The sequence below is a fragment of the Antechinus flavipes genome, chromosome 4 (assembly GCF_016432865.1).
Source record: "Antechinus flavipes isolate AdamAnt ecotype Samford, QLD, Australia chromosome 4, AdamAnt_v2, whole genome shotgun sequence".
NCBI classification, from domain to species: Eukaryota; Metazoa; Chordata; class Mammalia; order Dasyuromorphia; family Dasyuridae; genus Antechinus; species Antechinus flavipes.
In genome coordinates, this window is record NC_067401.1 from 237087834 (window position 1) to 237109890 (window position 22057).

The window sequence follows — 22057 nt, forward strand, 5'->3', positions numbered from 1 at the left end:
TGTGTTTTGCAACAGTTTGGTGAACTGAGTTTTTTTTATCTGTGACTGATCTAATCTTTATGTGTTAGATTTGTGGTTTTGTTCTAGATTTTGGTCAAATTACAGATATTGGCTTGCTTCTGGAACCTAGATCAGCTTTGATCGTCAGCATGATACACTCACTCTGCATGGAATAAGAGACTCCTATCACTTCACAGCCTGAAGCAGCAGTTTTTTTTTAAATGAGACCATGGACTGGACCCTGCATCTAGTGTACTGATATAAGGGACTGATATAAGGGACTTTGGGAATGTTTGATGACTGACTGTTAAACCTTGCCTAGATCATCTATTACTGTGTGTTTAAGATTTGGGATGGGATTTGTTAAAACTATGTAATTATTGCTGTTATGTTTAAGGGCTTTTAAGGAAATGCTATTGTACTAGTCTGTTATGTATAGGGATTTTGATTCTTTCTTGGGATTTATATGGGGAATGGTCATTTGATAATTCCTTTCCGTGAGAAAAAAAAAAGGGGAGGTAGAGATAGAACATTGGGGAAATTGGTATATTTTTCTTCAAAATACCAGAAAGAATGGGAACCCCTAACTCCTATTCACTTCGCCTTAGGCATTTCTGCCCCACCCTCTTTCTCAAACTAGTTCAGATTGAATTTGGATGCTTTAGTTTTAGAATCCCTTATTTTGTTAAAATTGCCCTGGCAGACTCAGTTTTTGGGATTATTATTTTTTTAGAAAAGTTTTAGAAATCAGACACCTGTCCTGACACTGGCAGTCTCTCTGATCTGTTTTTCCATTCCTGTAACCCCAGTTCATTAATTAATACCTCAGCATTTCAAAGGACCTTGTTTGATATCAGGCACCTAAAAAGTTTGGGATTTGCCTGCCGTGATAGTCTAACTGTGCGTAATCTGCTCTGCAATCTGATCCTTTCTGCAGCCCTGTCTGTCTGGGTGGGGACTGGTGGAGCTACTACAGCCTCACTCTTCTCCCCTGGAGAGATCTGCCCTTCTGAATGGGCTTGAGCCTTTGGCCCTGCTTCTCTGTAAGCAGAGACTGAGTTAAGTGCACAAATGACCACAGACCTAACTGTCCATCTCAAACTGGATTCTCTGGCTGAGATGGTGCTCCAGAACTGTAGAGGACCTGACATGCTTGCAACAAGGGAGCCTTTGTACAGCTGTTAACTTTGGAGTTATCAGGGAGAGACTTGCTCTTGCCATATGAGTCCTTACATTTTTCTAGTTTTATTTTTGCTCATTTGCTTTACACAGGGTGGGTCAAAGACCTCCTGGGTATCTACAGGAAGGTGCTAAGATTCAAAGGTTTGAATATTTAGGAGAGAGTGTGGAATATTATGCCACAGTTCTCTTTAACTGTCCTGACTCAGTTTCCCTGCACTAGTTTCCCTTGTCTCAGTTTCCTTAACTGTTCCATCTCAATCCCCTTAGCTGTAAATCCCCCTTTGACCCATTAAGACTGAGGACTATTTGCTCTAAGGTTATAAATTGTTAGCAAGATAAACAAGAGAGTAGACCTCTTGACTCTTTTCTGTCCTCAAGAATTTACAATATCATGACCAAGTAGGATTTATACCAGGAATGCAGGGCTGGTTCAATATTAGGAAAACTATTAACATAATTGACTATATCAATAACCAAACAAACAAAAACCATATGATCATCTCAATAGATGCAGAAAAAGCATTTGATAAAATCCAACATCCATTCCTAATAAAAACACTTGAGAGCATAGGAATAAATGGACTTTTCCTGAAAATAGTCAGGAGCATATATTTAAAACCATCAATAAGCATCATATGCAATGGGGAAAAACTGGAACCTTTCCCAGTAAGATCTGGAGTGAAGCAAGGTTGCCCACTATCACCATTATTATTTAATATCGTATTAGAAACACTAGCCTCGGCAATAAGAGTCGAGAAAGATATTAAAGGAATTAGAGTAGGCAACGAGGAAACTAAACTATCACTCTTTGCAGATGATATGATGATATACCTAGAGAACCCCAGAGATTCTACTAAAAAGCTATTGGAAATAATTCATAAATTTAGCAAAGTAGCTGGATACAAAATAAATCCCCATAAATCCTCAGCATTTTTATACATCACCAACAAAACCCAACAGCAAGAGATACAAAGAGAAATTCCATTCAGAATAACTGTTGATACCATAAAATATTTGGGAATCTATCTACCAAAGGAAAGTCAGGAATTATATGAGCAAAATTATAAAAAAGTCTCCACACAAATAAAGTCAGACTTAAATAATTGGAAAAATATTAAGTGCTCTTGGATCGGCCGAGCGAACATAATAAAGATGACAATACTCCCTAAACTAATCTATTTATTTAGTGCTATACCAATCAGACTTCCAAGAAAATATTTTATTGATCTAGAAAAAATAACAACAAAATTCATATGGAACAATAAAAAGTCGAGAATCTCAAGGGAATTAATGAAAAAAAAAAATCAAATGAAGGTGGCCTAGCTGTACCTGATCTAAAATTATATTATAAAGCAGCAGTCACCAAAACCATTTGGTATTGGCTAAGAAATAGATTAGTGGATCAGTGGAAAAGGCTAGGTTCACAAGACAGAATAGTCAACTATAGCAATCTAGTGTTTGACAAACCCAAAGCCCCTAACTTCTGGGAAAAGAATTCATTATTTGATAAAAACTGCTGGGATAATTGGAAATTAGTATGGCAGAAATTAGGCATGGACCCACACTTAACACCATATACCAAGATAAGATCAAAATGGGTCTATGACCTGGGCATAAAGAACGAGATTATAAATAAATTAGAGGAACATAGAATAGTTTATCTCTCAGACTTGTGGAGGAGAAAGAAATTTGTGACAAAAGATGAACTAGAGACCATTACTGATCACAAAATAGAAAATTTTGATTACATCAAATTAAAAAGCCTTTGTACAAATAAAACTAATGCAAACAAGATTAGAAGGGAAGCAACAAACTGGGAAAACATTTTCACAGTTAAAGGTTCTGATAAAGGCCTCATTTCCAAAATATATAGAGAACTGACTCAAATTTATAAGAAACAAGCCATTCTCCAATTGATAAATGGTCAAAGGATATGAACAGACAATTTTCAGAGGATGAAATTGAAACTATTACCACTCATATGAAAGAGTGTTCCAAATCATTATTGATCAGAGAAATGCAAATTAAGACAACTCTGAGATACCACTACACACCTGTCAGATTGGCTAAGATGACAGGAAAAAATAATGATGAATGTTGGAGGGGATGCGGGAAAACTGGGACACTAATGCATTGTTGGTGGAGTTGTGAACGAATCCAACCATTCTGGAGAGCAATCTGGAATTATGCCCAAAAAATTATCAAATTGTGCATACCCTTTGATCCAGCAGTGTTTCTATTGGGCTTATATCCCAAAGAAATACTAAAGAAGGGAAAGGGACCTGTATGTGCCAAAATGTTTGTAGCAGCCCTGTTTGTAGTGGCTAGAAACTGGAAAATGAATGGATGCCCATCAATTGGAGAATGGCTGGGTAAATTGTGGTATATGAATGTTATGGAATATTATTGTTCTGTAAGAAATGACCAGCAGGATGAATACAGAGAGGACTGGCGAGACTTACATGAACTGATGCTAAGTGAAATGAGCAGAACCAGGAGATCATTATACACTTCGACAACGATATTGTATGAGGACATATTTTGATGGAAGTGGATTTCTTTGACAAAGAGACCTGAGTTTCAATTGATAAATGACGGACAAAAGCAGCTACACCCAAAGAAAGAACACTGGGAAACGAATGTGAACTATCTGCATTTTTGTTTTTCTTCCTGGGTTATTTATACCTTCTGAATCCAATTCTCCCTATGCAACAAGAGAACTGTTCGGTTCTGCAAACATATATTGTATCTAGGATATACTGCAACATATCCAACATATAAAGGACTGCTTGCCATCTAGGGGAGGGGGTGGAGGGAGGGAGGGAAAAAAAATCGGAACAGAAACGAGTGTCAATATATAGTAATTATTAAATAAAAATTAAAAAAAAAAAAAAGAACAATCCAAAAAAAAAAAAAGAATTTACAATATCCCTCTAAAATATTCCAAGATACCTCACTGATATCTTTACTTCTTTGTATTCAGACATCCTGTCTCGGGGTTTTCTAGGATTTATGGTCTCCCTATCCTGATAGAGGTTTTCCCTCACTTCTTACCCCTTCCTTTGTTTAGAGAAAAGGTATTTAAGAAGTTGGGGTTCCTCCATTCATTGCTGGAGACTGACGGCTGGAGGCTGGATTCTTTGGGATGACAGTCTCCTCCAGCCCTGGGACCAACATGGATTCCTTGGTCCCAGTATATGTTTATATCTGTCTGACTGGATAATTTGAGACGAGAGTCCTGTCCAGTCAATTTTACTCTCCCATTAATAAAATATTAAAAACTCTCTAATCTCTCTCCTGCCTCAGTTTCTCCGGCATTACAAAAGAAGTCCAAAAGACAATTGGTGATGTCAGACTGGAAGTCAGAAGACAGGTTAGGACTGGATAAATATCAATGTGATCATTTAATATGGTAAGTACTTTTGTCCCCCAAAACTAGTTTGTAAGCTCAAAGGTTATCCTTGTGATTGTTCTTCAAAGTGTGTATATCTCTTCGGCTAATATTGCATCTTTCTTTCCTTTTTTTTTTTTCTTCTCTAAGACAGGCTAACTTAACCTCTTACGCTGTGGATTCCATTGGTATTCTGGGGAAGCCCATTCATGGATACAGAGAAGAGAATCAAAGACAGAAAAATATATATATATATATAACATTTGTAGTTGTTGAACAACTAGATGAAGACCCAACAAAGGAAACTTTGGGAATTCATATATCTACAGGTCATCTAATTCAGTAACTCCCCAAAAAAGAGAAAAATAAAGATATTTACAAACATGCCTGATCTTTAAAACTACATTTTGTCAGCAGATGCCGCCATCTATCTTTTATGACAACATTTTCCCATGTAGAAAAGTTTGTAATTTTAAGCTTCAATTTTATAACTCCAAAGTTTCAAATATGTAGTTTATTAACAAAAGAGCCGGATTTCACATACAAAGAGTCATTAAGGAGTGTGGAATGTTAAGATTTAAGTGGGTCTTTTTTCTTCTTCTGGAGATAATAGAATAAAATTAAATCATGACATTTTAGATGAGTTTGAAATGCTGAGTAGACTATTAATATGCAATTCATTAAAATTTCTATTAGAGAGTAGGCTTTTCCATAATTCTCATTTAATTTTTTTTTTAATTTTACTCATTCTTAATATGGTCTCATATCACTTCAAGAGTTCAACAGTTACAAATGCATACAAGTTTACAAATTTAAGAATGAATCAAAAATGGTGATTTCATTTTTGATTTGATTTCACCAAAATGAAAAGGGTAAATTTACCACCAATGAAAAAGAAATTAAAGCAATAACTAGGAGCTATTTTGTTCAACTATATGACAGCAATTCTGACAATCCAACTGAAATGGATGAATATTTACAGAAATATAAATTGTCTAGGTTAACAGAAGAGGAAATAAATTATTTAAATAGTCCCATTTTAGAAAAAAGAAATTGAATAAGTCCTCCCTAAGAAAAACTCTTCTACCAAACATTTTAAGAACAATTAATTCCAATACTATGTAAACTATTTTTAAAAAATAAGTAAAGGAGTATTGCCAAATTCCTTCTATGACACAAATATGGAACTAATAACTAAACCAGAAAGAGCTAAAACAAAGAAAATTACAGACCAACCTCCCAAATGAATATTGATGCCAAAATTCCTTTTATTACACAGATATGGTGCTAATACTTAAACCAGAGAGGATCAAAAAAAAAGAAAATTATAGACCAATTTCCCTAATGAATATTGATACAAGAATCTTTTTAAAAATATTAGTGAAAAGATTATAAAAAAATCTTTAAAAAATCAGCTAAAAGATTAAAATAAGTTATCACCAGGATAATACATCATAAACAAGTAGGATTTACACCAGGAATTCAGAGCTGGTTTGATATTAGGAATACTATTAGCATAATTGACTATATCAATAACCAAACTAACAGAAATCATATGATTACTTCAATAGATGCAGAAAAAGCATTTGACAAAATCCAACACACATTGCTATTAACAAACATGAAAGAACATAGGAATGTTTTCCTTAAAATGATCACTACCACCTACTTAAAACCATCAGCAAGCATTTCCAGTAATATCAGGAATGAAACAAGTTTGGCCACTATCACCATTACTATTCAATATTGCATTAGAAATGTTAGCTTTAGCAATAAGAAAAAACGAATTAAGGAAATTAAAGTAATGAGGAAATAAAATTATCCTTCTTTGCAGATGATAAGGTAGTATACTAGAGAGAGAAGCAACTAAAAAAATACTTATAACAATTAACAACTTCAATAAAGCAGCAGGAAACAAAATAAATCTATATAAATCATCAGCATTTCTATGTTACCAACAAAGTCCAGTAGAAAGAAATACAAAAAGAAATTCCATTTAAAGTAATTATCGATAATATAAAATATTTAGGAATCTGTCCGGCAAGCCAAAGTCAGGAACTATATGAACACACTTACAGAACATTTTCCACACAAATAAAGTCTATATAAAGTCAGAGCTAAATAACTGACAGAGTATCAAATGCTCATGGGTAGGTCAATCTAAAACAATAAAAATGACAATGCTACCTAAATTAATCTACTTGTTCAGTGCCATATCAATCAAATTGCCAAGATATTACTTCACAGTCAGAAAAATTATAAAGCAATGGACATCAAAATCATTTGGTAGTGGCTAAGAAACAGAGTAGTTGATTGGTAAAATAGGTTAGGTTCACAGATACAATAGTCACTGCTATAGTAGTGTTTGATAAAGCCAAAGACCCCAGCTTCTGGGTTAAGAATACACATTTGACAAAAAATGCTGGAAAATTGGAAAATATTGTGACAAAAACCAGGCACTGAACAATATCTAATACCCTATACAAAGATAAGGTCAAAGTGGGTTCATGATTTAAACATAAAGAGTGATACTATCCAATCATTCTGGAGAACAATTTGGAACTATGCCCAAAGGGATATAATACTTACCCTTTGATCCAGCAGTGTTTCTACTGGGCCTATATCCCAAAGAGATTATAAAAAATGGGAAAGGACCCACTTGTAGTAAGGAATTGGAAACTGAGTTATGGTATATGAATTTTAAGGAATATTATTGTTCTATAAGAAACCATCAGCAGAATGATTTCAGAATAGCCTGAAGAAAATTACAAGAACTGATGCTAAGTGAAGAGAATAAAACCAAGAAAACATTGTAAACAGCAACAAGAAGATTATACAATGAACAATTCTGATGGAAGTGGTTCTTTTCACCAGTGAGGTGATTCAGGACAGTTTCAATGGACTTGTGATGGAAATTGCCATCCTCATCCAGAGAAAGAACTATGTAGACTGAATATGGATCAATAATATTTTCAGAAGATGGCGGAGAAGGCAAACAAAACTAATGCAGACAAAATTAGAAGAGAAGCAATAAACTGGGAAAACATTTTTACAGTCAAAGGTTCTGATAAAGGCCTCATTTCCAAAATAGAGAATTGACTCTAATTTATAAGAAATCAAGCCATTCTGCAATTGATAAATGGTGAAAGGATATGAACAGACAATTCTTAGATGAAGAAATTGAAACTATTTCTAGCCATATGAAAAGACACTCCAAGTCATTATTAATCAGAAAAATGCAAATTAAGTCAACTCTGACATACCACTACACACCTGTCAGATTGGTTAGAATGGCAGGGAAAGATAATGCGGAATGTTAGAGGGGATGTGGGAAAACTGGGACACTGATACATTGTTGGTGGAATTGTGAAGACATCCAGCCATTCTGGAGAACGATTGGGAACTATGCTCAAAAAGCTGTCAAAGTGTGCATACCCTTTGAATGTATGTTACTACTGGGCTTATATCCCAAAGAGATTTTAAAGAAGGGAAAGGGACCTGTATGTGCAAGAATGTTTGTGGCAGCCCTCTTTGTAATGACCAAAAAATGGAAAATGAATGGATGCCCATCAATTGGCGAATGGATGAATAAATTGTGGTATATGAATGTTATAGAATATTATTGTTCTGTAAGAAATGACCAGCAGGATGATTTCAGAAAGGCCTGGAGAGACTTACATGAACTGATGCTGAGTGAAATGAGCAGGACCAGAAGATCATTATATTCTTCAACAACAATACTATATGATGATTAATTCTGATAGAAGTGGCCCTCTTCAACAATGAGACAAACCAAATCAGTTCTGATAAGAGCAGTAATGAACTGAACCAGCTTCACCCAGGGAAAGAATTCTGGGAGATGACTATGAACCACTACATAGAATTCCCAATCCCTCTATTTTTGTCCATCTGCATTTTTTATTTCCTTCACAGGATAATTGTACACTATTTTAAAGTCCGACTCTTTTTAGCAAAATAACTGTTTGGACATGTATATATATATATATTGTATTCAACTTATACTTTAACATATTTAACATGTATTGGTCAACCTGACATGGGGGAAGGGGTCGGGGGAAGGAGGAAAAAAGTTGGAACAAAAGGATTTGCAACTTTCAATGCTAAAAAATTACCTATGCATATATATTGTAAATAAAAAAGTATAATAATAAAAAATTAATAATAATGTTTTCATCTTTTTTAGTGTTTCCTTGCTTTTTGTTTTCTTTCTGATCTGATTTTTCTTGTGCAGCATGATAATTATGGATACATGTATGGAAGAATTACACATGTTTAACATATATCAGATTACTTGCTGTTTAGTGGAGGGAGAAAAAACTTGGGGCAAAAGGTTTTGTAAGGTGAATTTTGAAAACTCTTTGCATATATTTTGAAAGTAAAAAGCCATTATTTAAAAAAATAAAAGGTGAAAAAAAAGAAACAAAATATAATGAATACCTTAGCATTAAACTAGGAAGCTCTGGGTTCAAATCTGTCTCTAACCTGGCTATATGACTGTGGACAAGTCACTTACTCCCTATATCACCTTGGACAAGTCACTTAATCTCTGTGAACCTCAGGAAATTCTTTAAAAAGCCTTCCAATATTCCTTAAGTGAAATAAATCCATACAAAGAAGTAACAGATCTTAAACACACTAAGGACTGCTTTCACTAAATATTGCTGTTGACATAGCTCTACAGACAAAGTATTTATCAAAGAAATATTTATTTTGGTATAGATCACATTAATATTACCAAAAAAAAGTGTTTAGGAAAGAATTCATAAGACTAATGTTAACATGATTGTTTGGAATAGTCTTAGAAAGCAAGATAAAAAATTCTTTAATATCTAATTATAGTGGAATATATATAGTATGAAAGGATAACTTGATGGCAATTGCTCTAAAATGCTTGTCAAATGAAGGACAAAGGCAATTACTAAGATTAAATTGCATTTGTTATCTATTTTCAACTGTATAAAACTAAAAAAAATTTTTGCATGAATAAAATCAATACAAAAAAAAAAGCAAAAGAAAATTAGAAAAAAATTTATATGAAATATCTTCAATATGGATCTGATATACAAAATATATAAACAGCTAACAAGTAAATAAGGTTAAAGCCATTCCCCAATAACTAAGCAGTAAAAGAATAATTTTTTTTTTAATTACCAACTATATGAAAGAGCTACACAACACCAATAATAAGGAAAATAAAAATCAAAACAACTCTTAAGGTTTCACTTCATGCCCAAGAAATTGGCAAAGATAAGAAAAGAAGGTCAATGATGAACAGTGTGACAAGACAGCAAAATAATGCAGACATGAACTAGTATAAACATTTTGAAAAGCAATAGGGAATTATGTTTTTAAAAAATTAACTAAAAAGTGTTTAATCCACTTCATGACTCAGAAATTCTACTGCTAGGCATAAACCCCCAGGAAAGCAATAACAAAAAGACAAGTCCATATATATGAAAATATTTATAGCAACACTAACAAAGAAATGAAAATAAAGTAATGCTCATTAAGTAGGAAATTGTGTCATTATATGATGGTAATATGATGAATGCAGAGAAGTATGAGAAAATATGAACTGATAAAACTAAACAGAAACCAGAAAGCATTATAGATAGTAACTACAACAATGTAAATGATTTAAAAAAACTGATAATCTCTAAAGGTCTCTTTCGGCTCTCAACATATCCCACCATAAACAACTAAATTGAATGCTGGGTAATTATGATCAGGAATGGCCCCAAAGAATAAATTTGAGAAAGCTTCTCTCTTCTTTGTAGAGGTAGGAAACTATGGGTACGAACACTATGTTAAACTTGGTAGATATATTGGTTAATTTGTTGAACTCTCTTTTTTTTTTCTTATTTTATTCTTTATTATGTCATGTTTCTCTGAGAGAGAAATGTAGATGACAGGGAAAAAAAAAATTATAAAATACATTTCTTAATCTTTGGGAAATGGCCACCTTGGGCAAAGAGACAAAAGACAGTCACAGAATTTTGGTTTTTAGTATCATGATTAGCTATGGCCAGATCTATGTCTTAAGAATATTAACATAGTAATTGCTAATAATAGAGAGCATTACATAGTGCTTTAAGGTTTCCAAAGCACCTGACACAATTTATTTCATTTGATAAATGTGAATGTGAATGTCAACAGAATGTGTGAAAGAATGTGAAAGTGGTACTATAATTATCCATATTTTACAGATGAGGAAACTGAGAACATGAGAATTTAAATAATTTGCCCAAAGTAACCCAGCAATCTATGTTTTGGGGACAAGATTTGAAGTCAGGTCAGGGAGACCAATCTAACAATCCAAATCTAACCCTCTAACAATCTGCACTATACCTCAGTGTTAGAGAGGAAATTAATTTAAAGAGTAATTCAGAAACTACTTAAATAATGACAAGATTATCTGAATTATTATCAGTATGAGTAGAGAGAAATTCTAAGAGTTCCTGTGAAAGTACAAACCATATAATTTAATAACTAGATTTGGAAATGAGGAAGAAAGATGACTCAAGAGAGGACTTAAGTTGTTTTGATCATACTGAATTTGAGATATCCAAGTAGAGATGTCCAGTAAGAAGATGGTAATGCATTGTTGGTGGAACTGTGAACGGATCCAACCATTTTGGAGAGTAATTTGGAACTATGCTTAAAAAGTTATCAAACTTTTACATACCCTTTGATTACTACTACTGGGATTATATCCCAAAGAGATCTTAAAGGAGGGAAAGAGACCCACATGTGCCAAAATGTTGTGGCAGCCAGATTGGCAAGAACCTGGAAACTGAATGGATGACCAATCAATTGGAGAATGGCTGAATAAATTATAGTATACGAATGTTACGGAATATTATTGTTCTGTAAGAAACGACCAACAGGATGATTTCAGAGAGGCCTGGAGAAATTTACATGAACTAATGCTAAGTGAAATGAGCAGAAACAGGAGATCATTGTACATAGCAACAGCAAGAATATCCGATGATCAATTCTGATAAATGTGGCTCTCTTCAACAATGAAATGATTCAAACCAGTTCCAATTGGTCAGTAATGAAGAGTCACCTACACTCTGAGAGAGGACTATGAGAACTGAATATGGTTCACATCATAGCATTTTCACTCTTGTTATTGTTTGCTTGCATTTTATTTTGCTTCTCTCTCTCTCTCTTGTTTTTTTTTTAACTGATTTAATTTTTCTTGTGCTGCACGATAATAGTATAAATATGTATGCATATATAGGATTAAAATATATTTCTACCATGTTTAACATGTATCAGACTATTTGTCATCTAGGGGAGAGTGTGGGGGAAGGGGAAGAAAACTGAAACTATGTGTCAAACATCATGCTAAGTGCTTTCTACAAATATTACCTCATTTGATCCTCAAAGCAATCCTGAGAGAAAGGTGCCGTTACTATCCATATTTACAGTTGAAGCAACTTAGGCACAGGCAGATTAAGTGACTTGCCCCAGGGTCACGTAACAGGCAAGTATCTGAGGCTATATCTGTACTCAGATTTTATTGATTCCAGGCCTGGTGCTTTAGCTACTGCATCACCGGTTGCTTCCATTAAATTGTCTTGATAAGGAAAGTGGGGTTTGGAAAAATTGTGACACTCAAAAACTATGCATTGTCTACCATCAGGTTTTCACTGGGACACCTATATCTTTAAGAGCTATAATATACTAGTAGAGGAACCAAGATTAGAACACTGATCACTAGACTCAATTCAGTACCTTTCCAATACATCTCAATTTTATTCCATATCAATATTATCTCTCTTTAGTTTCACTAGTAAAGTACTTTACATTTTATGCTATAACACATCACTATCCAGAAATGATTATCAAACAATCTCAACTATCTGAACTATAAGCAAAAATCAAAAGCAAAGACATGTGACCAAAACATTAAATCACTGTTCTTAAATCAAAGAAGTTCTTCTGAATCCTTGTGTTTTTTTTTCCTCTGAACAATCTCATCACATTTAATTAGCTATTTTCCTAGTTATCAGTAATGAACACGTTTATTACACTTCACATAAACAATAATGAACTATGTGTATTGATTTAAACAAGATGCTTCCCAAGAGCAAAATAGTACTGTGGATGATGTTCTAAATACTCTAGACACTCTATTTCAGAACCATGACAACTCAAATGAACCCCATGTGAAGCTGCAACTCTTTCAGCTTTAATTTAATACACATAAAAATACAGGTACTTTCAAATATCTTTTATACTCAGGATATTGCACAGGGAACTCCTAATTAAAAAATTAACAAAGCTGGGAAAGAAAATGACAAAATTCCTGATCAAAATTTATAAATTACCAAGAAAATTATTGTTCTAAACATGTACATAAAACTCTACTACCACCTGGAGGCAACACTGCATCAAAACAGTAAAAGAGTTAACCGGAGTCCATAAAAGAATTCCTTTTTTATTCTCAAAATGAATTGCTCATGGCACCATGCCTGCATTCCCAATTTGTAGCACGAATATATTTCTAAAACCCTTATTTTCAGTGCTTTTCAAATTTACTAATATATAAGAAGAACAGCCATAACAACGTATCTGTAGGAAACATTCTACAAAATACAGAATTTTCGATACTTCCAGCAGAAGTAGTTCATTTTCCATGTTCTCTGATTCAGGATAATCTGATTACCTTGACAATCAAAAATTTTCTAAGTTATACTATTTCACATGACTACATGAAGGAAGCCAAGTGTTTTGACTGAAAAGGAAAGGCACAAGTATATTGGGAGACCAGAAAAAGCCTATAGCAGTAAGTGGACTTTATGCTGAATCTTGAAAGAAGCCAAAGAAACTAAAATGTAGAGTTTAAGGGCACAGCACTTCAGACAGGAGAGACAGCTAGTAAAAGCTACAATGAGAGGAAAACATTGTAAACAAATAAAACCTAAATCTGTTTTGATGATTCCAATTGTGCTTCAGGATTTTACAATGTCTCTTAGTAAATATTATGCTGTAACTTTCATAATTAAAAATTATGGGGGGAATGTTAGTTGATAAAATATTAGGAAAATTTTTTTCATCCTACTTTTGATTTCTAATAAAGAAAATACTCAAGTTCATCATGTTACATAAACATACTCTCAGTAATTAACCAGACATTCCTACTTGGACAGTCTGCTACCTGAACGTCTTAATACCTAAAAACAAATTATTTAAAAACAAATTCCTGATCTTAAGTAAAATGACATCCACTCCTGATACCAAAGATTGACTACATTCACAATTTCAGTCATTTGTGAGTCTTTATTCTTCCTCACTTCTGATATCCAGCCAAATCAAGTAGTTTCAGACTCAAATAACCAGGAGAAGAAGGGGACATTAAAGGATCCCTAGGGGCTGCATATTAGAAAAGCTCAAATTAACATTATATTTTACTTTATTTGCATTTGTTTTGTTAGATATTTCTCAAGTATATTTAAAACTGATTCAGAAGTACTGTGGGCCACATATTCAATGTTTACTTGTAACCCGAATCAAATCCCCAATTCTTATCAATTTTCAAGTACATTCACACTAAATCTACTTATATCCTATAGCAGGCCATCTTTTTTCTTTAAAACAAGTGATTGAAAGGAACTTAAAATATTGTACAACTCTGAGATTATTATTTTTTGACTGTGGAAAAAGTCCTTGATTTTTTGGAATTAAAAAGGCTACCTAGAGGTTCTCTTCCATGTTAGTCACATAAAACTTTGCTAAAGATATAGAGAATAGGCTTCATGATGCTCACATTAAATCAGTCAAGGCAAAAACAAAAAGAAAAACAAACAAACAAACAAACAAAAAAAAGGGAAATGTATGTTTGCCATGATCATAGATGAAAAGTTCAAATGAAAGACTACTTGCCTAGACAAGGTGAAGTCATCTAGATGTTCCTATTTGTGTAAGACATTATGCTAATTGCATCAAATCCCCAATAGTAATACTGGTTCCTAAATGAGTTTCATGAGCACTTAAAAATTTGGCTTTACTATCCACAATGGAAAAAAGTCAATAAAGAATGCTTTTTGTCCAAATTTGATATGCAGCTGAATGAACCTCTGACATATACAGGATGTTACAAAAATATTGGTACAATTTTAAACTACTTAAAACAAAAGCTATTAAAGTTTAAAATATACTAACACTTCTAGGAGAGCCTGTATACATTTTAGACAAATGTTACAAACCAACAGTGAAGTGAGACCAGAATGGAGCAGAAGAAAAAACTGAACTGATTTGAGAAACTGCATTCATTTTAGTGACCCTAAGCTTCTATGTAAAACAAAGACCCATCATTTCATAATAATATTTTCTCAGTAATAATTCAAGGCTCTAAGTCATAGAATATCACATAAGTCATAGAATATCATAGTCCATATAAGGTTCAGAGTTCTATAGGATGAGAAAAAGCACGGGCAGATTCATATCTGCATTTTAAGAAAGAGTACTTATTTGCAAGGGTGAATGTTGAAAACTATTCATGCATATGTTTTGAAAATAAAAAAAAAAACTATAATTAAAAAATAAATAATAAATTTTAAAAATTTTAAAAAGAAAAGGTATCTAAGGTATCTACCCTAAAAATATCAGTTTAAATAAAAGAAAAGCAATTTTGTATAATAGAAAGAGCATTGGACTTGGGGTCAGAAGACCTGACTATTCTTGTGGTGATTATTTTGCTGAAACCAAGGCCCATTCAGAGGACCTTCAGAGAGCTAGTCAGAACATTACAAAAAACAATGTGAATAAAATTTGAAAAGAAGTAGGAAAGGGAAAAAAAATATCTGTTATCAGTTTCTCTTTTAAGAGTATCTAGTTGTATGTATTTAGTACTTACTATAGTTCCACAAGATTCACACCTTTAAGAGAACATATATAAGCTAGGAGCCTCAACCCAGAATTCAGTCAGGGAGAACTAAGGAGGATCAGAAATGGTAGCAGTCCTCCTGCCTCCCACATAGAAGCCAAGACACATTCAGGAGGACCTCAAGAAGCTGGCAGAATCAGAGAAGACAAAGGAAAGGACTTCCGTGGAAGCTTAAGCTCTTGGAACCAAGAACAGAGATAGGCCTCTAACAAAGCTAACCAGGCTCCAGGAAAGGTGACACAACTTGGAAAGAGTCAATAAAGGATTTGGTCTTTAACACCGGGCTGCATTTGAGGTGATTACTGAACTGAAACTAAGGCTGCCTCCAAAAGCACCCAAAGAAAGCTGAAGAATATTATAGGAAAAAAAATTAAACCAAGCTTGACTCAAAGAAAAGAGGAGAAAATGCACCTGCCTCCCTTCTTTGCAGAGATGGTAAACTATGGATGTGTAACATTTCATATACTCTCAGATTTGTTTGAGAGTTGGTTGGTATTACTAGTCTCTCTCTCTCCCCTCCCCCATTTTTATTCACTCTCTGGGAAAAAGTAGAGATTTAGTAACATTAGTAATATAAAAACAAAAGATGTCAATAAAAACTAATTTTTAAAGTATTTTCTAACAAATTAAAAGTATTCATCAAGAACAATTCATATGTTTAAAATAAATAAGAAAACATATATTCTAGCGAAAAAAATGGGGAAATGGGAAAAGCATTAAACTAGCAAAAAGTAATATTTAATATATCAGCAGCCTGAATTAAAATTCAAGGGGTAATTACCAACGTGATCAGATCTTCAAATAGCTTCCAGGTACTTATAAATATGGTAAGATCTTCAAATAGCTGTCAAAATAATATTCCTAAAATTCAGGTATGATAATATCACTTTATACCCAATCAATTCCATTGGCTCCTTAATGCCTCTAGGAACAAATGAGGGTTTCTCAGTTTAGCTTCTGAAGACCTTCACAAGAGTCAACCTACCTTTTCAGCCTTACTCTACATTGCTCCGCTTTTCCATACATACAACCAAACTATCCTTCAGCTATTCTTCACACAGAGTTCCTTCTCACAGCCTGATTTTCAGTAAGTGTCAACCATGCCTGGCATTTACTTCCATCTCATCTCCATTTCTGAGAATTTTCGTTTTCCCTCAAAACTGCTCAAATGACACTTTATACATAGTTTATACTGATTCCCACAATTATAGTACATTCTTTCACTCCCCCAAAATTTATTTTGTATGTACTATATGTGTGCATGCATGCATGTATACATTCATTTTATATTCTATATAATTTCTGTGGTGTTATTGTGTGGCTCAGAAATGGTAAGGAGTTACCATTAAAAAAAAAAAAAAAGCTGGAGAGATCTCTAGGAGCAAAACAAAAGTTTATTGTACGTTCTCATGAGAATCGGGCATCCCATCTGTGGAGTAGGCAATGGAAGGGAGAAGGCACCTTTTTGCACAGGTTTGACACTTAAATAGTCCCTAACGCAAATACCCCTCCCACCACTGATCCTCATCCTCATTAGCTGAGGGTCTTACATTCTAAACGTGGGAACTACCCAAGAAATTGAATTTGACCAATAAGTTACAGAGTTGCCCATATTTGATTGAAATAGGGAAAAAAATGATGTCATGGGAGTATAGCAGGAAAGGGACTTAAGTATGTCCTTGAATCAATGTTCAAAAACCTTCAGGTCTACTTAAACTCTGGAGTAGATGAAGCCTTACTTGATTTTCACAAGTGTCTTGAAAGATCTCACCTCATTATTTCGATTACACCTACCCTCTCCATAACTCCATCCAACGTTTTCTTGGCAAAAATACTGGACTAGTTTGCTATTTCTTCTCCAGTTCATCTTACAGATAAGGAACTGAGGCAAACAGGATTAAGTGATTTGCCCAGGATGACAAACATCTGAAGCTACATTTCAACTCAAATACTCTTTACTCCAATATCTTTCCATTCTGCCACCTACCTTGCCCTAAATTCTCTGAAGGGAAAAATTATTTTACATTTTTGTCTTTGCATATCCAGCACACAACAGGATTTAGCACATATTAGGTACTTTAAATGCTTGCGGATTTCTTGATTATGCAAGGAAACAAAGGATTTTTTCATTGTCAATTAAAGATATTTTAAATGTGAATTTCAAACTTAAAACAAATATTCATCGTATACAACGCTCTATCAAAAACAAATTACAAATACTCTGATGGATTAGCTGTTTCTTATTTTTGTCTCAAAACTGAAATATTTTACTATCAAAAGTCAACACACACAATTTTTCCTTAAGGTCTGATTTTATGTTTACTCTTAAGAAAACCATGAAAAATTTGAAAGCTATTAGAAAACATAAATAAATACCCATGATTAAAAGCAACAAAAGTCACATTAGCCTCCTCCCATGTATTAAACTGACTGATATAAAAGGCCATTTCTTACCTCCAGAAAGCAAAAGTAGGAAACTTGCTTTCAGCTTTCATACAAATAAATTTACCCCCCAAAAAAATTTTACCTAAGGAACAAAATTTAAAAGTGACCTTACAGATAATGATTCACTTCACAATCACAAAATTTTAAGGTACTGTCACTCTCAATTACACAAACCACTCCTGAAACTTTGAAAATCTACTTTCATTTACCCCTTTTGCTAAATATTATACATCTGCAATTGGATAGATTACCTTGTCTTCTAGACTTCTAAGCTAAATCAAAGATATTATCTGTCTCCTTTATTTTTTCTAAAATCTTCCCATATCCAACTTTGCCATTTTTCTTTTTTTTTTTTTTTTTTGCTGAGGCAATTGGGCTTAAGTGACTTGCCCAGGGTCACACAGACTATTTTTCTTTTAAGAATAGATTTGATTATTCAAACTTTTGATCACCAAATTTTGCTACTTCGTTTTTATGATCTTTCCACATCTGAAAATTCTCTTGTGCCTTATTTGCAACCAAATACTTTTCCTATTACTTGGTATAGGAGATTATGAAAAAAATACCCAATACAAAGCCTCAAAAAATAGCAAGAGGCAGAATAAAGTAAGATTTTCCCACTTCATTTTTTGCTACAGCATTTTTATATGAGTTGAATTTATAAGAAGATAACATAGATGGTATTGCTTATTTGGGTTCTTTTTCCCCCTTTTGATCAGATTTTTCTTGCATAGCCTGCTATGCAAATACAAATGTGGAAATATGTTTTGAAGAATTGCACATGTTTAAATTAAACTTCTTTCAGTCTGGAGAAAGGAGAAGAGGAAGGAAGGAGGGAAATTTGGAATACAATGTTTTATAAGAGTGAATGTTGAAAATTATCTTTGCATGTATTTTGGAAAGTAAAAAGCTTTTATTAAAAAAATAATAAGCAATAGGAAAAAAGACAACATAGGTTATAGAAAAGCTGCTACTAGAGAGAAACTTATGTGGCCAACTTTTCATAGACTTAGAAAACCAAGAGTAACTCAGAAATTGAAGTTTAGGTATCTTATAAAAGAAAGAAAAGAAATCTGAATGGAGAATGACAAAGAATTATTAAAAATGAATTTTTTAAAGGAAGCTAAAAGCTTAATGATAGAGTATAACTATATTATTTTTTTTTCTGTAGCATAAGATATAGAAACAGTAACTTCATACATAATGCTGCCTTAGATTTTTACAAAATACAGTTATTAGCGGATTCAAAAGTCAAAAACCTTTACTTTCTTAGACACAATACCACAACAGTAAAAATAGTAAATAAAACACCAAACAGTACTTACTATAATATCCATATAATACAGTGTCCTCAATTTGTTTACTAACATTATTGTTAGCCCAATCCTAATGAGGAAAGAAAATAGCAGAAATGTTTTGTTAGGCAATATTCATTTGTATAACAAAACTTAAGATTATGTTTTGTGGATAGCTGAATAACTTTCCATAAACATTTACAAACTGAAACTGTTTTTAGTGTAATGTTATATACATTAAGGGGAGAGTGGGGAAATGAACCTAGAAGAAAAAAAACTGTTATTCTGAATGCCTTTCAAATTTTTCATTATCCATATTCTTCTTTTATACTTTCAACTTTTAAAAATGTGATTAATTCAAATGTATATTTTTTTCAGCTTGGGTACTGAAGAATAATACCAATACTGAAAAGAAACATAGGCATAATCTAATTCAGCCTTTTCATTGTACAAGTCAGAAAACAAGATCCAGAAAGGCTAAATCACTACTAGTTAAGTGTCATTCTAATTTATCCAAAAATTTGTATGTTCCTGTAAAGAAACATTATAATCAAAAGGATGTGGGGAAAGGCACTAAATATATATATATACATATTTAAATCAAGGGTCCTCCTGGTCTCTTCCTCTTATTAAAGTTTGGGAATAAAAGAATTTTCCCCAATGAGGAAAAGTACAACCCTCAGTTTTTTTGTAAAATTAGGTTTTGGATTAGGTTGCAGCTTGGTAGTGAATTCTCATGTTTCTATGCCCACTTTCTAAGCTGTATAGTTTTTTTTTTTCTTTTTTAAGATCATAATGTGAAAATTTTTATTGCGGCTTGGTTGCTAAATTCATTTGGCTTTTTAATTTGGGGGCAAGCTCCTAGGATCTAAAGAAAATTTGTTGAGCTTCCCTGCAATTTACCCAAATCTCATCACATAAACTGTTGCTATTTTAAAAGCATAACTATGTACAACATACACAACATCTTTCAAGCATGATTAGATTTGGAATTTATACACAGTTTTTCCTCCAAGGTGTTTGATGTATTTACTGTCAAAAAAGCTTAGCTCATGAAATAGTCTTTTTTTCTTACATATGAAAGAATGTTAAGCCTTTGATATGATTTATAAACCACTAGTTTCCAAAGTAAAATCCAATGAAATCTGGAGTCAAGCAGAGATCTTCAGTGCCCAAAGAATTATGTGAGAGACTCAAGAATTGGCAGAAAATAGAAAGAACAGAAAGCAAAAAGTAGGAGAGAGAATTCTGGAGGGAAAAGGACAAAAGAAATAGGTAAAGATGGGAAGGGATCAGGTGGTGATAACAGAGTAGCAAATTCTAAAGTTCTTAACACTAAAGAAAGACAAGCAATGGATTATGAAGAAAAAGATCAGAAGAAAGTTAGCTGTGTTGGGGTTTTTTAGACAATGAATTTTTTAGCTACCAAAATATTAAGCTGGTTTTGACTTCTCAAAGTTTTACTTAAGATGTTTTATTCTCAGCTGATATGTCATCTAAAATAAGAGATTTGTTCATTTTACAGAAATCATGAAAAAGGCTTTTAAATTTAACTGCCTAATTTTTCATGGGAGGTAGTATAACAGTGTAGATAGAATTCACCTTGGAGCCAAAGAGACCGAAGTTTAAGTCTAGCCTAAAATGCATATTGACTTTGTGACTGCAGGAAAGTCAACTAACCTACTTTTTCAGTGTTCTGGATAGCTATCTGAGACAAAAGGCTATACAGAATCTGCATTGGCAGAGGGAATATTTGTTTTTCCAGTAGCTTCTTATATTAATGAAATCCTAAGTCCAGTCTCTATCCCTTATTAATATTTAAAACTGAATAGTATTTATCCATGTTGCTCTAGACATATATTGCTGCCTAAATTTTATAATTTAGTTGCAGAAAGAATCTATTATTTTAGTTGACAGCTTATAACAGAAAACAATAAATCCTTTAAAATGTCATACCATAAATGCAGGAAAGAATTTATATAAACTTCTGGAGATATATTGTACCAGCCACCAAAAAATACACACATTCTCTTTCTCAATACCTCCATCCTTTAAGTGAAGATAGAAGCAGCAAAGGAATATAAACCAAAGGCTACCAGAACATGAAGAGTAGTGATGACAATCTAAGCTAGACTATCAGCAGAATATCTTGGTATATCACCCTCTGGCCCTTACATGAAAGGGTTGCCAGGAATTGTAGCATCACTCACAAAATTAAGTTTCATAAAGCAAGCCTATGTTCCTTTTCAGAATATTTTAAAACAAACACTATAAAATCATGAGAGAAAGCGTTCAAGGTCTACTTATAGATCCAACTTATGTGACAAGACTAGGCTACATTAAAACTTATTACTACCTGCTCTGTTTTTTTTTTTTTTTTTGTCGCTCATTTCACAGTTCTTGCTCACATTCTTAGCAAAGCTAATTTTTTCTTTGCTAAAATTTCTTGTTTATTTAAGTATATAGCTGAGAAGAATTTAATAACAATACCTCTAAGAGAAAGATATGGAAAAAATTCTTCCTAAAGCAAGGCAATGGAACTATGAATTTAAACTCTAGCTCCACTACTTTATGTTTATATGACTCTGGGCATGTCATTTAATCTCTATTTAAGGGAGAAAACAAAATGATTTCTAAGGGCTGTTTCAACCCTATATTTTTGAAGCATGAAACATGGTCCTATGACTTCAGTGATTTTCATATTTCCTGCAATGTAGTTCATAATTTATCAACCTGTGTGATTCTTGTCCTCCCCTAGGCTTGCCACAGGAGGAACACTCAATATAGTGAAGATCTTATTATTCCTTTTCTCCTGACATCATGGAG

The 22057-nt window shown here is 33.2% G+C and overlaps 1 protein-coding gene across 1 annotated transcript in view; it reads right to left on the reverse strand.

The window, feature by feature from the left end:
• Positions 1 to 22057, reverse strand: part of LMBRD1 (LMBR1 domain containing 1) — a 181967-nt gene that overhangs the window by 149523 nt on the left and 10387 nt on the right. The window contains exon 3 of the mRNA XM_051997214.1: positions 19262 to 19322. Within this exon, the coding sequence (XP_051853174.1) occupies positions 19262 to 19322 (61 nt within the window). The remainder of the gene's footprint in view (positions 1 to 19261; positions 19323 to 22057) is intronic.